The 17,835-nt window shown below is 39.3% G+C and overlaps 1 protein-coding gene across 11 annotated transcripts in view; it reads left to right on the top strand.

The window, feature by feature from the left end:
* LOC310727448 (receptor-type tyrosine-protein phosphatase mu-like) overlaps positions 1 to 17,835 on the top strand; it is a 215,461-nt gene that overhangs the window by 36,391 nt on the left and 161,235 nt on the right. For all 11 annotated transcript variants that reach the window (XM_083543949.1, XM_083543941.1, XM_083543947.1 and 8 more), the window contains exon 2: positions 14,780 to 14,902. In XM_083543949.1, the coding sequence (XP_083400075.1) occupies positions 14,780 to 14,902 (123 nt within the window). The remainder of the gene's footprint in view (positions 1 to 14,779; positions 14,903 to 17,835) is intronic.

The raw sequence follows: 17,835 nt of genomic DNA, 5'->3' as shown, positions 1-17,835 counted from the left end.
TATGAGTGATGGCCACTTCATGGTCCCCGGTTGATCCTGAGCTCAGGTTCCTGTCTATGTGGAGTTTCACATGCTTTTTCTGTGCTCACATGGGCTTCTTCCAGGTTGTTCAAACTGGATTTTATTCCCCAGATCTGAATGATTGAGTGAAAGTGTGTGTTACTGTGTGTGCATGGCTCCCTGCTTTCCCTGGCACCTTATCCAGTATGTATTCCCACTTTGTGCTCCCGGGGTAGACTTCATCTTCACCAAAACACACAGGCAGGATACAGTACGTTAAGAATAAAGAATGAAAAAGCTCATTTTGCGTCCATTTGCGGTTCTCTTTGAAAAAATATGGTTTGCAATTTTGGAACAAAAATGAAAGAATAAAACAAATTGCATTAATAAATAACAATTATTTTCCTGGAGAAGAGGAGGTCAAGTAGCACTAGGTTTGTATTCCATTCCCTATTCGTAGTATAATTTTTTCTGACATTGCCTACATATGTACCTATCTGAACTCAAGAAGATAATAACTAAGAACCATGAGGAACTCACTTCTAAGGAATATTCGTCCTTTGTAAAGTCACTATATACTGAATTCACTATACCGAGAGCCAGAGCAAACAGTCTGCCCTTGTAAGGCTTTTCTTACAGCCCTATTTGTATTAATGGAGGAAAATTAAGCTGTGGATTGAGTCGAGGATTTGCATTTCATTTTTTTATCCAATATACATATACATTATCCATTACTTTGGTGTTATATCTCAGCAGGTTTTTTCTTGTAAAGTTTTGTATTTCATTGTGTAAGGTAGTTGTAGCGAATAATAAGCAAGTCAAAGGCTTGTGTCTTCATTTTTATTTCCTTTATTCCATCCATGTACTCTTTCTTGAGTCCTTGTCTCACTTTGATAGGTGTTTTGATAAAACCCCTTAAGCAGCTCAGATGAAAAGAAAAATCTTACACTTGTTCTTATTGTAAAAGCATAGCAGCTGAACTCCCTGTTTTTATAGTTTTGGCACACCAGTGTTAAAGTATCTTTCAAGGGCTGTGTTCAATTTCATGCCACTGTCTGTGTGTAACGGTGGATCCAAACAGAAAAAAAAGCATATGTTAAATTAAAATTAAATAGCGTCAAATGTGCTTCTATGTGCGGAGCTTTTAAGGGTGTAATTTGCACTATATGAGCCGCAAGGTCATATTTTAGTGGCGCCTCAGTGCTGCTGTCACACAGAAGCGCTGAGAATTAGCCCGTATCACAGAGCCTGGCATGTTAGCAGTGCACAGATGTGCTGGCATAAGGAACAACCCACTGGGCAACCATATCATCATTTACTAATATACGTAGAAGCACATGAAAGTCAGACACTTTCTTGAAGTTCTTTGAGAAAGAGAATAGAGGTTGCACCTGACACGATTATTTTAACATTACATCACCTCTTATCATGTTTTATTATTGATATTTCATTGATATTTCATTATTGAAAATGATAAACAGTGGACTGGTCCAAAATTGTAAAAAGTTAATGTTACCACATTTGCCAGATGCTCTTACAATTGCTGTATCTCATTTACACAACTGAACAGTTGAGGGTTAAGGGCCTTGCTCAAGGGCCCAGCAGTGGCAGTTTGGTGGTGCAGGGATTCTGATCAGAAATCCAACATCATAATCACTAAGCTACCACCACCACAATGGCTACTATTTTTTGTATTTTCTTTTCTCTTGTACAATTTAGAACAGTTCAAAATAACCTATTTATTGATTATTTAATTAAAGAATTAAGTTTATTTTTTAATAAATGACTGGTTGTGCTTTTTAACCATTTATAGTTGCAGTAAATGTTGTATAAATGCCTAATGTTGAAATAAATATAATGTTCAAGTTAAGTCCAATTATCACTTAGGTTAAAGCAGTTATAAGCAAAGACCTCTGTTCGCTACTAACCACTACAGAGTGCCGACACTAAACACTCCTTCCATAAATGTTGAAAAAAACCCACCTCCTTTTACAAAATCAGTAATTAAAAAGGTGAAACTAATCAATTTAGTGTTTTATCAATTTACTGTTAGGATTATAAAGTGTCTGCAATACGAGTCTTAGTTTGTTAATATAACTTATAAATCCTTATGCAGCCTTCTAACGAATCACATCAAAAAAATCGGTACTAGTGTGTTTATCTGTACTAATAACCCAAAAAAGAATTACACCCAGGGCTAAAAATAAATAACTAAATTAAAGTTATATAGTACTGCCACTGAAATTTAGTTAGTCACATTTAATGTTTAAAACACACAGATTTGAGGATTTGATATGTTAAAGTCTGCGAGAATGGCCCCCTGGTGTTCACAGCATCACCTCAGCTGGAGAGAAGCTTTATGATATACTGCCTGAACATGCCTCCCATATTCACTATTCACTTAGAAAGCTCTATTCTCTGCGTAATCTAATTAGTCTCTGTCCCAGGCCTGTCCCTGCCTGCTGCACAGCTGGGTCTGTGTGCAGCACTGAGCACTCATGCCTGGCCTCATGCTGGTGCTCTGAGCCACACCAATGAAGCCCAGATTCATCCTAATTGTACAGTGTCAGGTTGTACAAATGGAGATGGATCTGGCATAATTATGAGGTGGAAGTGCTTCATGAGTGTCATGGAAGAGGGAGCGGGGAAACGTGGCGAGCTCCGCTTTAACACCGGCTCTCATCCATCATCATTTAATGGTTAGGCCGGAAAGACGGGTTGCCATCTCTCACAACTTCTTGGGTGATTTTAAGAAGCTTCCTTGATCACCTATTGAGCCTTACATGCTTTCAGACTACTTATCATACTTTAGTGCTTCTCAGATTGTCTGATAATCTGACTGTAGTAATAAGAGGTGACGACTCAAACTCAATAGCTCTGTTATCTGCCTCCTGTCTGACAGTAAAGTATACTTTAAAGGGTTAGGGTTTCTTTATTCTGGGTTTCCTGACAGTTTGAGTGTTGCTTTATAAAATAACCATTTAAAATCCTAAGCCTATAACCAAATAAAAGTCTGTTCTTATCCACTATATTTTATGTTAGCCTATTAAACAATGTTGTTGTGTTGTCAGTTTAATCAGGACATGAAAGACTTCTCTTCTTTACCCTAACTCCTGCTTAAAACCTTCTTTTTTCAGCTGCTCCCATTCGGGGTCGCCAGAGCAGATCATCCGTCTCCATACTACTCTGTCCTCTACATCTGCCTCTTTCAAATTAACTACCTGCATGCCTTCCCTCACCACATCCATAAACCTCCTCCTTGGTCTTCCTCTTTTCCTCCTTCCTGGTGGCTCCATCCTCAGCATTCTCCCACCGATATACCCCATGTCCCTCCTCTGCACATGTCCAAACCATCTTACTGTAATTGTGCCTCCCTCACCTTGTCTCAAAAATGTCCAACATGAGTGGTCTGTTCTCATCTGTCAACCTGTCCATCACCAATACAAACAGGAAAGGGCTGAGAGCCGATCCTTGATGCAGTCTAACCTCCACCTTAAACCCGTCTGTTGTTCCTACTGCACACTTCACTGCTGTCACACTGTCTTCATACATGCCCTACACCACCCTTACATACTTGTCTGACACACCTGACTTCCTCATACACTATCATATGTTTTCTTAAAATACACAAACACACAATGCAACTCTTTCTGCACATCTCCCTCATTTAAAAAAATGGTACCAGAACACTCCTTCTCCATTCCTCAGGCATCCTCTCACCGTCCAAAATCTTGTTAAACAATCTGGTTAAAAACTCCACTGCCATCTTTCCTAAACATCTTCATGCTTCTACCGGTATGTAATTTGGTCCAACCGACTTCCCACTCTTCCCATCCTCTTAATAGCTGCTCTCACTTCCTTCTTTTCCTACTTTTCATCACCACCGAGTCCCTGTCTGACCTCTTCCATGAATCTCACCACTACAGTCTTCTTCCTTCAGTTTCCACTATCTAATTCTTCCTTCAGTCCTCACTCTCCTTCTTTTCGTCTTCATTTCTGACGCCATCCTACAGACCACCATCTGATGCTGTCTAGCTACATTGAAATTTAGGTTTGTGATGCGCATTTTTGATTTGGCGCATGTTTTACGCGGGATGCCCTTCCTAACGCAACCCTCCCCATTTATCCAGGTTTGGGACCAGCACTAAGAGTGCACTGGCTTTTGCAACCCTAATGGCTGGGTTTCCTAATTAAAACCTATTTTTCCCTCAACTGATTAAAAAGAAGGAAAAAGTTCCCCTGCATTTGTACCCTTTTGGCTTGGTACATAAGTCCCAATATTGCAAGTATTTCAGCTGATCATACAGGACAATAGTTTAATTCCAGTATTTTAAAAACTGAACCTTATGTAACATTTCCTCTCCTTGCCAATCACATGCTTTTTCAGTACACTATTAACCTGAATGCAGTTCATTAAAAAGGTGAGGAATTTTTTCCATTTAAATGCTCTGATCTAATTAGGGAACTGACAGCATCGCTGAGAAAAGCAAAATAGCAGAGAAAATGCAAGCAACGCTGTGCCGTCCCATTCATAAACTGAATACTTTGCACAGATATGGGCCGGTGTGCACTCAATACGAGTGTAATATGATTAATTAAACATTTTTTAAGGGTCACCGCCTAAACATGTCCTAGACTGAAATTCAGCCTTATGTGCCCTTATTGATGAATACATAATTGACTCCTGAATAGCCATGTTGTCTAGTCCATGCTTTAATGATCAGTTTTTCCCACAGGTATTCTGTAGACATAAACAACAACTAGCATGTGCTGGCCATGTGTAAATGTGAGAGAAAGCTTTTACTTGGTAATGGAGTAGTATGGAAAACCATGAAATCATGAAATCATGTGTGAAAAAGAGAGGGATCAAGAGAAAGAAAGAGACAGAGAAAGATAGAAAGTAAGCATGAGCTTACGGGTCAAAGATCAACAAATCATTCATCGGCCACAGTTTGGCAGTCAGAAAGCAAAGCAAGTCAATGCTATCACTTTTCACAGAACTGTTTTTTAAATAACAAGTCTGAATTAGGTGCAGAAAGTTTGGGTGCTTTAGCTAAAACTATGTGATTATTACTGTGTGCACTCAAGTAGCCAGTTTTAACACACCAATGCATGTACTTTAATGTAATAGACCAGTCAATCTATCTATAACAGGGGTGGCCAACACGCGGCTCTTTGGCTGGTTTCATGCGGCTCTTACGTTCATATCGAAGTTTGTGTTTGTTTGTTTTTAATGTGCGTGTTCGCTTAGCTTGAGTTCAATACGGTATTTTTAAGACTTAAATGATCTTGCCCCTACTGGGAAACTTTGCGGTATATTCATCTCACGCACATGCGCATTTGACGAAAATACCGTATTGAACTCAAGCGAAGTGAACACGCACATAAAGAAAACAAAAAACAAACAAAGTCTGTGTTTTCTGTCATTATGTTGGTGTGTGACATTTACAATAAATCTGGCTAAGCAGAGTTTTGTGTGTGTGTGTATGTGTGTGTGTGTTTGTGTGTGTGTGTGTGTGTGTGTGTGTGTGTGTGTGTGTGTGAGAGGAAGGGATGGGTGATGTTCATGTGTGCCCATGTGTATGATGTGGCTCTTTGCAGTAACACAGTAAAAAATGTGGCTCTCGGTCTCTGACTGGTTGGCCACCCCTGATTTATAATCTGCGTTGTCATAGTAAAAAAAAAAAAAAAAAAAAAAAATATATATATATATATATATATATATATATATATATATATATATATATATATATATATATATATATATATATATATATATTAATGTGATTATTATTTGATGTTAATGAATTCTTGATTATTAAACATTAGGATCAGCAAAATGCAGCCTAATAACACTTCTGCAGTTACAGTGATATTACCTAGTTATATATTATATCTACACAACTGCATTTGCTGTAAATAGTGTGTGGTAGTAAAGGCTGATTGCTATATGAATTAGATATCAAATGTGATAACTGTGGAAAAATGTCAGCTCAGCAACTTGAGTTTCTGACAGGAATTCACACGGTTGGATTTATTGGTAAAATATAAAAGTCTTGTTTGTTGTGCCTCCTTCACTGGAACTTGTTTATTTAGGGATTAGGTCTTATTTTTTCCTTTTGTTTTAAATGATTAAGTAAATAAAATAAGCAAAATTTAAATAAGCACAATCATTTAATCATAGCCATCATACAGGCTACTTACCTTTCACTAACTAGGTGCTAATGTTAACTACCAAACTGGTCTGCAACGATGGTTATCTATAGGAAACATTAACAGCATAGGGGTGCACTTTTGTTAATTGGGTAATAAAATCTTTTTTTCTCCTGACATGTAATATGGCATTGTTAAACATTTGAAGTGTTAGTATACAATCACATTTACACACTCCCACCTTTATTTTTTTCTACACATAGTGCCTAAATTTCACTCTCACACATTTTGTCTGGTCAAGGATGAATCTGCAGTAACTATTTTCTTGCTGACTATAATGCATGCAAGGCAGAAAACAGCCTACCTTACAACTGCCTTACAATAAATACACTTTAACATATATTTGATCTGTTCATTAATTCTCTTGTAAATAATGCTTCTAAAATAATCCTTAGTGCCACATATGCACTATATGGACAAAAGCTTGTAGACACCTGACTATAAGCAAACAGGGATTAAATGCGGAAAGGGACCTGCCTTCCATTTGCTCTTATAATAACTCCCACTCACTGGGAAGATTTAAGTGTGTTTGTGGAGATTTGTGCTCATTCTGCAACAAGGGCATTAGTAAAGTCAGAAATTGATATAGGGTGAGGAGTTCTGTGGTGCAATCAGCGTTCCTATTCATCCCAAAGTTGTTCAATAGGGTTAAGGGTCTCCTAGATTATGTAAAGAAAATTTTATGTTAGCGCATCAATTGTATACAATTTTGTGCCTCCAGCTTTGTGCTAATAGTTTTGGGGTTGAAGCACACATGGATGGAAAAGTCAGGTCTTTCAATACTTTTGTTCACATAGTGTATTTTGATAGAAATGCCAACCCTGGAGACTGTAAACAAAATAGGAAATTTACATATGAGGACTTTTAACGTACAACCAAAGTATTGAGGTGTGTTTGTAAGGTAAATTAGGTGTGTTAGACTCAGACCACAAAACGGTGTCCTAAGTACTGGAGTTGAGAAACACATTGTAAATGTGTTCCTGTGAATTGTGAATATTCTGCAAAGATTTGAGAAGAAAAAGTCTGCTTAAACATACACAGTACTACACACCCAAATGGGCAATTGAGGACGCATCAGTTTTCCGGTAATGTCTTGTTCCAGTGCCAGAACACATCATCACCAGGTGGTAATGTGAACCAGTATAGCAGCGAGAGCTTGTTTCTCATTCGACTAAGGGTCCGTTATAACTTTATTCACTGATTGAATGCAGGGTGTGTGTGTCTTTGTCTGTATCTCTGTGTGTGTGGCACTTTATCGTTGAGGCTAAGGAGTCATAAATACATCAATACTAAGATTAAGAGATCTAATTTCCTTCTGGGCATTTGTGTGTTTTCTCATTTCCTTACTTTGCGCTGTTATCTCTTGTACGTGTGTACACGGCTGGCATTTCATTTTACAGATACAGATTAGCCATGGCAGTGTTAGCCTGGTCATGTGATTTATTTTTTCCCTCTGAAATAGGATTGGTGTAGTAGTATCTGCAGTGTGCAGTCCTTGAGAACAGTCACTGACCCTAGATCTAAAGCACTGCTTAGTGCTCGGAAACAAAACCCATGTTCTCAAGGCTTGTGTGAAACCCCAGGTACTTAGGTGGTGATAAGTAATATGATGGATCTTCGAGTAGGGAATAGGCCTGTCATCTCCACATGGTTTTACCTGAAGAGGGAAGAATTGCAGGCACTGGGTCAAATTACCCAATATTACTTTTATAGCTTTTGTCCTTGCAGAAGACAAGACTGCTCATAAAAGAGCATCTTAGCCAGCAAGACCTCTGGGATGATAATGTGCAACAAAACCTTCCTTGTTGCATAGAATGGGTATTGCAGAGGTGCAATTGCTGAGCTGGTAGCGAGGAAGGTTATCAGCCATCTCGATTGCATTAGCTATTACAGCAGGACCTGTTAGTGGTGTCAGTGCAACGGGAAAGCAATACCATAAAGGTGGGAGACACAATAAATACACTGAATAATCCAAAGCCTGGGTGTCAGGCTACATTGTATCGGCTGTAGCTCTCTGCCTTGTAGTAATTTAGACACTGTTTGGGGACACTCGGGTTGTTTTCATGTATGCAGTGTTTAATTTAGTGTGTTTGAATTAAGACATGGGACGGTTCAACTCGGAAAGGTGAGATTACAGAAAAATTACTGTGTTAGGTGAGCCTGGCTGGATTAAACTATTTAAATAATAGATCAAAAATACTTATTTCTTTTTATTTAGGGTTACTTGGTTCTGTAGGCTTGGTTAAAATCTGCGCACTTAGCAGAGCTTTCCTTATTGTATTTTTCATCACTGTATTTCATACAAAAGAAGAAAATAATTTTATGATTATGTTTTTAACCTCACATACCCTTAGGACAACCTTTGTTTGTTTTTTTTGTTGTTTTTTTTGTGGTTTGGTTTGTTTTGGTTTGGTTTCTTTCTTTGGTTGGTTTGGTTTCCGTTTGTTTGTTTTGGTTTGGTTTGGGATTGATTTTGATTTTGTTTTGGATTTGCTTTGGTTTGATTTGGTTGTGTTTGGTTTTGGTTTTGGTTTGGCTTGGGTTTGGTTTGGTTGCTTTGTTTTAGTTTGTTTGGTTTGGATGGTTTGGTTTGGCTGCTTTGGTTTGCCTTTGCTTTGGTTTTTTAAGGGTTTGTACAGTGTGGAAAAAAAAGCTAAACGTAAACAAAAAGTAAACAAAGCAAAACTTCCTATTTTCTCTTAGTCAAACTATTACATGTAAATACATGTAATGTTATTTGCTCACAGTGTGTTTAATACTTTGACACTCCACAGTAAGGATTTGGAAAACTATATGAACGTGTACAGACAAAAAAAAGATGTTTTAAACTGAACTTGTGTATTTTACTTGCAAGCCTGTCAGTGATTCACCTCGGTGGACTTCTATGTACTCTAGTGGCAGGTGCAACAATAGAATCTCTTTCATGTTGGTCTTGGAAATCTTTGGATAAAATATATTCGTAGGTGAGTAGGAGAAGTATTGATTGTGGCCTGAAAAAAAAGACAGATGGATTTTTAAAAATGCACAGTGCGTCAAGTCTAAGAAAACGGCCGTACTCTCTTCACATTGGAAGCATTTGAAATATTTACAGCACACATTTTGTACAGGCTTTCGTGTCGGCTTTGTTTGCTCGGCCGTTTTTACTTTCTTTGCAAGAGAATACAGATGACAGGGTAGAAACTATCGATTGGTGAGATGGTGAAGGGAGGAAGTCCCACAGAGACTCATGGAGCCTTTCATGTGAAAGCCCAATGTCTGTGAGCGTAAAGCTCAATCTCTCTGCTAGATATCACTTAAAGCAGCTGTCTATAGTGTTTAGATTCTGTTCACGGCAAGATTCAGGCCCTTAGAAAGCAATACAATAGAGGCCCCTGATGTGAATATGTGGGTGTGCAGGTGTGTATGTCTGTTTTTGTTGACTAGATAATGTTTTGGTAATTTCATTCAACACCTGATGAGCACTTTATTGACATCAATGGACAGTTCAATGAAACCATCTGCTGACTGCATGATTGATGTGATGAGCTAGTTACCACTCGTTGATTTTGGCAGCAAACTGCTGCATATGACCACCAAGAGGCATGGATCTATTGACGTGCCACCAGGTCCTACAGAGCAAATCACACCAAACACAACAAATTGTGTCTGGGGCAGCGAACACAATACCAAACCCTACTGTTTTTTTTTTTTTTTGTCAGTACAGAGAAAAAGTGATCTTTTAATGAGCTGAATCGAATTTTGTTTTAAACATAGCAAAATATATTCTAAGGGATATATTTACCAGCATTTTCCCATGAGACAGGTTTGCTCTGATTTTGAAGAGATGCTACACGGGTACAGACACTGTGCAGTTTGAAACCCTCATCTAGTCTGTCTGTAGCTAGCTAGAAACGGCTGGTGTGCTTCTGCACCCCTCATGGAGATGTAATCATCTTTAACCTCGGGGGTTGATAGAAATGTAGACATCATCTCAGGCCAGATGCAGCGAGCCATCTCCAATACCTTCTGTGTCCTCTGATAACTCTGTGAGGGACTTTACAATGTAGCTCCAATTGCAAGTGATTATTTAAATTATGCCAAGCAAGACCTGGGGAAAGGATGCTGTTATATGTGTAGAGGACAGTGTGTGTTGTTCTAGGGTATACATTATACATATACATTATGCAACCATGTATGAGCATTGCTGCATCAATACCATAATGCTCTCAAATGTTTTTGTAGTGTTGGGGAACCTCCTTTAAACATATAAAAAACCATAGCTTTGACCAGGCAATTGGTAAAGACCAGCCTTGACTAAAGATTTAGTCTATGCAAAGACTATTCATCAGACTATGATGCAGCCACCACCATGATTGACTGTAGGCAAGACACAATTTTCTCCTGACCAGGGCTTTGCCACACATGCTGGACACCATCTGAGCCCAACAACTTTATCTTAGTTTCATCAGACCACAGAAGATGGATTGTCTTCAGCAAACTGTTTGAGGGATTTCTTGTGAGCCATCTTCAGAAGAGGCTCCTTCTGGGACGGCGGCCATGAAAACTGACTTGTTGCTGTGTGTGGCGTCTGGTCTGAGCACTGACAAGGGGAGCTTCTGCTTCTGCAGCCTCTGAAGCAATGCTGGCAGCACTCCTGTCTGTTTTTTGAAGCCAGTTTCTGCACCTGACGCAGAGAACGAGAACTCAACTTCTTTGATTGACCCTTGTGAGGCCTGTTTAGAGTGAAACCCGTCTTGGAAAACCTCTGTATGACTCTGGCCACTGTACTGTAACTCAGTTTCAGGGTGATACCGATCTTATAGCCTCGGCCATCTTTGTGGAAGGCAACAGTTCTAATTCTTTAATCCTCAGAGAGTTTCATTGTCATGAGGTGCCATGTTTAACATCCAGTGGTCAGTATGAGAGAATTGTACTCAAAGCACGAAATTTTAACTGCTCTGATACAAGACGATGGAGTTCTTGTTCCACTGCCGGTCCCATCTCGCCACACAGGACGCAAGTGGCGGCTACAGTGGCTACAGCACTCCTTTTTGGTCTAGTCGTGCTCTCTCTGCAGGAAAAGTCTTCCTGGCATCATATCTCTCTTCCAGCATTAGGTTTCGGCACCACTGTAACAAATGTCACTGGTTTCGTGCTGGAAGAAAGAAAGACAGGCAATTGTTTACCAAGCAGAACGTTCTTTAATTATTTCACTTTCACCCCATCGCTTTCCTTCCCAGCACTCACTCTTAGCGCTCACTCACACTCTTGTGGTTTCGGAAGCCTTTCCTCAGCGTCCGCCCACTCACGGATCGGCCTGTCTTTCCTCACCGTCCGCCGGTCTCACCCGCAGATCTGCACCCTTTCACTCTTTAGCGGCTGCCCGAGCACACTCGCGAACCGGCACACCTTTCTCTCGGCATCCGCCCGCGCTTAGCCACCGTTTGGAGACCCTCTTTTCGAGGCTGGTCTGTTTTTCCTTTTTGCTGTCGCCAGACTGGAACAGAGGATTTATATATGACCTTCTGCAGATGTGTCTCTAAAAAAGTTTTAGCCACTGAGGAACAAATCTTAAACACTTTCCCCAGCATGCAGTATTTTAAGATATTGGCTCAAGATGATCCTGCTTATCAGACAAGGTTATCAGTCTGAGAACACCCAAGTCAGAGTGAGATTACAAGAGCAAACAAGGTAGAGCAAAAGAGCAAAGATGTGTGTGGATGATCCCTGTGTGTTCGTTTGCTGCATCTCTACAACTGTTTTGGATTTAATGGATTTAATGGCATCACGCAGATCCAAGCACATTTATTTGATCAGACTGAAAAGAGAAGCTAAAGAAGATAAAAAAAAAAAAAGGGCTACAGCCATGCTCATTTCAGACATTCCAAATATCACACACAATCACTCTGACACACACACACAGACACTCAACATGCACTTTCCTTCCAAATAGAATGGAGGATCATGGTGTTTATCTGGTCTAATGAACCTGAAATGTGCATATAGACAGAAAGGCTATTGTTCAGAGTGTGCTTTGACACGATAATTAGTTACTTTTATTTCAGGAATGTCTAATTATCATGGTCATGTCCTTTGATAACCGCTGACCGTCTCCTGTTTTCACATTGTTGAATACGTAGACCTTTCTGCCTTGTTCTTTTATAGTCAAAGCTTACGTAAAGGATCTTATGTAAAAAAAAAAAATGTGTGCAATTTGTATTCATATTTATGCACATTTTTACTATAATGGACCCTGAACACAATGATTTTTGAATATTTAGACTAAGAATGGTGTAATTTCCCTGAAATAATCCACACGTTATTGACACTATCTAACAGATGTTGTAAAGGCTGTGACACACCGTGTATCATCAACAGCCGGCGCCAACCAAGGCTAACTAATGATCATCTCCCGTTGCCTTATCATTGCCTCATCATTGCCTCACCATTACCTCACATCTTGCACTCAAGCACACCAGAAAGAGATCCACAGGAAACCTGAGCATACATCCTGTTCCTGAATGATAGGAAAGTCTCCAAACCAGGAGGGGGCAGTGGTTTAATTAATATTTTAAAAGGAGAACACATCATTTTGAAGTAGTATACTAAATAGTATGTCTAGCATCCGATTCCACTTATTATAGTCCATTTTTTATGGCCTAGTGGCAGAGTGTCCGGTTGTATTATTTTGTGCAATAGGATGCAGAGCCATACAATCAGGCCTAGCTAGTTTTCATGCCTCTTTGAAACTTTTTAAACAGCTTGCTTAGGTAGCTCATACATTGAGGGAAGGTTAAGAAATAACAAGGAGATTAGCAAAAGTAGGGCAGCACAGTGGTGCATCATGCCCAGGGTTCCTGGGATTGGCTCCAGCTTGGCTCCACTGTGACCCCAACCAGAGGAAAGTGCTGAGTGAATAAAATGAGTGAAAAAAAGTAAATGTAATACTCAATCTGTGCCCTTATAAGAGTGTTGTTGGCATGACTTGTTACTCCGGGTTTTTTCTTTTCCTGCAAATATTCACCAAGCTGGAAAGACACTCAGATCTCTCTACACAAGTGATTTTACTGACTTGCAGGCAACAATGTGCAAGGCCTTTAGCTATCTCTTATACTTTAGTGGTGGGTTGTAACATAACAAAGGGGTGCTTATGAGTCTCCAATACTCTTGAATTCATTATGAAGTTGGCTGGTGTGTTAGAAAATGCTAAACAGAGATGTGACCCTTTAGGACTAGAACTCTGAGAAGCGGCATAAAGAGATTTGAACCAGAAACCTTGTAGCGTGGAACAAAATAGATTGTTTACCGCTTCAGCAAAGCTTTTGGAATTCATTAGTTCGAAAAGGAAAAAATCCCGGAGGACCTTTTTTTTTTTTTTTTAAAGAAAAAAACAAAAAGAATAATAAGGTTTTATTTTGATTGGTGTTTTTGATTGGTGGCCAGGGGCTTAAAGGCCACATGAGTCCTTTCAAGTGTATACACAGTGAAATATCAACTATAATCCTACCAAATGAATGTGATTTTTCCACTGGATGAAAGTTGATATCTCTTCAGGAAAGTAGTTTATCTAATAAGATTCTCTCTCTCTTTTACTTGGGCGGAGGAAACACTCGACACACTCGTCAACATAAACAAGGAGATATCAGAGTCTTGCTGTGATTCTGTTGTGGCAGTCGTATAGGTGATGACAGCTTTCTCCCTCTACAAATACTCATATTACATGCATCTTGCAGTGATCACATACAAAATCTGACAAGGTGTCAAAAGCCTATGGGACTTGGAAACATATTTATTTACAAGGAATCATAACATTAGACACCAAAGAAGAATGATAAATAATATACTGTATAGCACTGTTGGGGATATTCATAGCATAACTGGAAAGGGGATTTTTTTTGCATCGTATAAAGATTTGACTATATGGAAGACATTGTGCCTTCTAGGGAAGAATGTTGATATTTTAAATCCTCTGTCCAAAAGTAAAAGTAAAGCTGTGTCTTATTAAGGCGCTCTGTTGTGTCCCTCACTTGGTTATGAGATGAAATTATGAATGAACTGAATGCCAATTAAAACTGGGTCATATTCCTCTGCTGCATGTAATGCAAATGAAACTGGGAGCAGTATATATTCAGATCAAACCTTACAATGAAAAGCAATTTTGTGGGTCTGTTTGTACCCTTGAGGTTGAATGAGCTTTAGGGGACCATGCCATTGCTCAACTCATCTTTTCCTGCTCATTGATGAATGCTCATTGTAGACACATTCAGATCTTGTGCATACCTGGAAGCTATTGTTAACATTGTGGCTAGGTCTTTTTGCTCTTCATCTTAATGTTGTGGTTCTCTGATTGACAGAGTTTTTAAATTCAGGCCAGTAAGCGGTGATTATACTCTACCATGGGAACCTGCAGAGAGGGAATTAGATTAATTGCTGCTTATACAGCGTTAATACTCTACGGTGACAGGCCCCGTGTTTGAACACTAGTGGACTTCTTTCTGCTGACAGAGATTAATGATGACTCTGCAATTAGAATAAGTGTGTCATCCTCTCACTTAATCAACCATATGTATCCCATTTCTTTTCTCAGGAGACTGTAACTTTGAGAGGCCCCACTCGGAGTGTGGCTACAGCCAAGGCAAAGATGATGACTTTGACTGGGAACAGGTCAACACAAAGCTGAGACCATCAACAGACCCATGGATACCAGCAGGTCAGTTAAGTCTAGCCTTCACAGTGTTTCACTACAACTGATTTCATTACTATTTTAGGGAGTTTTATACAGGTACACAATTTTTTCAGATTTGAGGACATTTGCTTAGTATATTTGGTATGTTGAAAAGCTGTTTTCTCAAACGGGGAGATGGTTAAGTTTGAGATTTAATTCATGATACTAATACCTTTATTGGACCTGGTGCCAGATCATGCAAATGGTTGAACTTGTCACATTAATTGCCAGTGAAAATCATTACATTGCTTAGACATATTCCAGTGGCAATAAAAAGCATATTGTGTTTTGTTGTCTCCGTTTGGCAAAAAATGTTCACACAGCTAATGTATAAAAAGCAGTTTGAAAGCAATTTGTCTGAATGAAAATACACCTGTGATAGTCCTAAAGCCAAAATTAATCCTTAATTCAGCCAAATGTAAAAACAGCTTTAGACACCAACTTAGCTTTGTAAGAGAGAGATTCTACTAAAGAGAAAAGTGTTTTAATTATTCAGTTTGTTTGGAATACAGTGAGCTGAATAGACTTATGGTTTAATTGTCAAGATGTTTCATCACTCAAAGTGCCTTTATCAGATGTTGAGTTTTTAAATATGAAATATAGAATTCAAGCTGTCACACCATGTGCACACAATATTTTCACGTATACTGCTTGTTCTTAACAAAAGACAAAAACTCTGACAAAAAGTAGTGTTTTACATGAGTTTCTCTACACCAGCATATAGTTTCCCCATCCTCAGTATCGATTTAGTGTTCAATAATGAAGCGTAAGAAGGGTCTGGTTGAATGTTTCCACACAGGTACACATCTCGGCTCAGTGTCTTCAATACTTTTGGCTTGTCGGGTATTTAATTCATTAGCACTCTGGAGCCTTAACAAAAAATGGTTAAAATAAACTGTGAATCAATGTTAGAATAAAATGAAACTGAAGTGTATATATTGAGCAAAGGTGCATTTACTCTGGGGCGCTGTTAAATCAATCCAATTAAATATTCATTTCCGCAATACTTTCATGATAGGTATTATAAAATATTTAAGTAATTATCTGCTTTATTATAGTAATTTGCCCAATAGGTTAAACAGCTAGTGAAGCACCAGCAGTGCCTCAGGAGACTTACAGCATGTGCATGATTTATTCCTCAAGCATCAGGGCAAGTGTTTTCCCCTCAGTTCACATCTGAGATACATGACTGATCAAAGATCCACTTTCTCACACCCTCATAAACTTAAAGCCTGTAATACTGCTCCAGCTTCTAAATCTGATGCCTAACCACGCGCGAGCTCCACCTTCATTGACTCCTCCAAAGCAATTGCAGCAGCAGAATTAATTGCAAGGACTTGGCCAATTTCATCCCACCCTGTCAGCACGTACCACTGACTCTCAGAGAAATTACCTGACAACAGAGAACAGGCAGGAGAGAATTGAAAAAAAAAATGGGAAGTGTTTACCTTTCTGCCATAATTGATTTATGTTTCCCTGCCAGGAAGCAGCAGAAGGTTAAAGCCCAGCCTGGTTGCGGGGCAGTGACCTACATGTTAGACGCTGCTTCATGCATTTCATATCACTGATTTTACATCCCGAAACCAAAACAGGGTGCAGCATTTGAATGTGATGTGAGAAAAGTGATTCTTTGGCCTAAAATCTGGAGAGTTTTAGATCCGTTCATCCTGCTGTCTCCTCTCACTGCTTTTCTACTTAGTTAGTATATCCATTGAGATTTGTGCTTAAAGAAGTCCTGCAAAGAATGGATGCACTTTCTTCATTCCAGAGATTCAGTGACCATGACCGATCTCCCAGCACTCACCACGAAATGCCATGCCAACATAATGAAAGTGGTTTTTGGCAGTAATCGATACCTGAAGCTCATATAAGCGTGGCAAGTCAGTCTGAAATAGTTCATTCCCCCCCCAATATATATGACAGGTCTTATCTATCTGATTCTATTGCACTGCTTGAGAGGTCAAGACTCATATTTTTCATTTGGTGTATATCAGCCATGGATACTAGAATTGAGTTCAGTGAAAGCAACACTATTCTCATGCTATGGCTCATGGACCAACTTTGCATGCTTTTGAGAAGAAAAGAACACAGCTGGCATGCTTCTCCTTCTAGTCACCATTAAAGTAATGTCCTCTGAGGGAAGTCAGAACATTTTAGCTTTCTTTTATTTCTCATTAGCTTCTTGATAATAGCGTGCCCTGTGGCCACATAATAAATCAAATGACCCTGCTTGGGAATGTGGGACAGGGACTGTGAGAGGGAAAAACAGGACAAGGTGGTCAGTGCTCAGAAAAGTGGCCTGGTTTTTCTATGGCCACTTACCCTCTATTAAAATGGTGGCAGTCTAAAGCTACACATGACATCAACATGGCACAATGGAGGGTGGTAGTCTTAGATTTATCTGACCTTACAGTTAAGAGATTTTGCAACCCTTGACCCTGAACCCAGTCATCTGCTCTGAAGTATGCTTGGATTCTGTGCCCACCTCAGTAGTCAGTTGCTGTAGATAAAGGTGTTTGACAAACAAGGCCTCATTTTCAGAGGGTTGCCCCTCTGGCCATCTCAGGGGGTGATGATTTGGCTGTTCTGGGTAAAGTGTCAGGCTGGGTTAACAGGCCAATTGTGAAAATGCTCTTGCTGCTCTTGAAAATATTTGAACATCGCCAGTGAATACAGCTTCACTCTTTTTTCCTATGGCACACTCCACATGATAGCATGAAGTGCTAAAGTTAGGACTGGTGAAAATCCTCATGAGCATGACCTTTCTCTATATTAAACAGAGTATGCTGTATTGGAGTTGTTTGTATCAGTCTTGCATTATGATGGGTAGATATCATCCTATTTTCATAAATAATAGTTTCATCATTGATGCAAACATGATTGAAGTCCATTATGGTTTCAAAAGGAACAGGCCATTT

The sequence above is a fragment of the Silurus aristotelis genome (assembly GCF_946808225.1).
Source record: "Silurus aristotelis genome assembly, chromosome: 1".
Taxonomy (NCBI): domain Eukaryota; kingdom Metazoa; phylum Chordata; class Actinopteri; order Siluriformes; family Siluridae; genus Silurus; species Silurus aristotelis.
The sequence above is the reverse complement of the archived record's forward strand: the minus strand, read 5'-3'. Positions and strand labels throughout refer to the sequence as shown.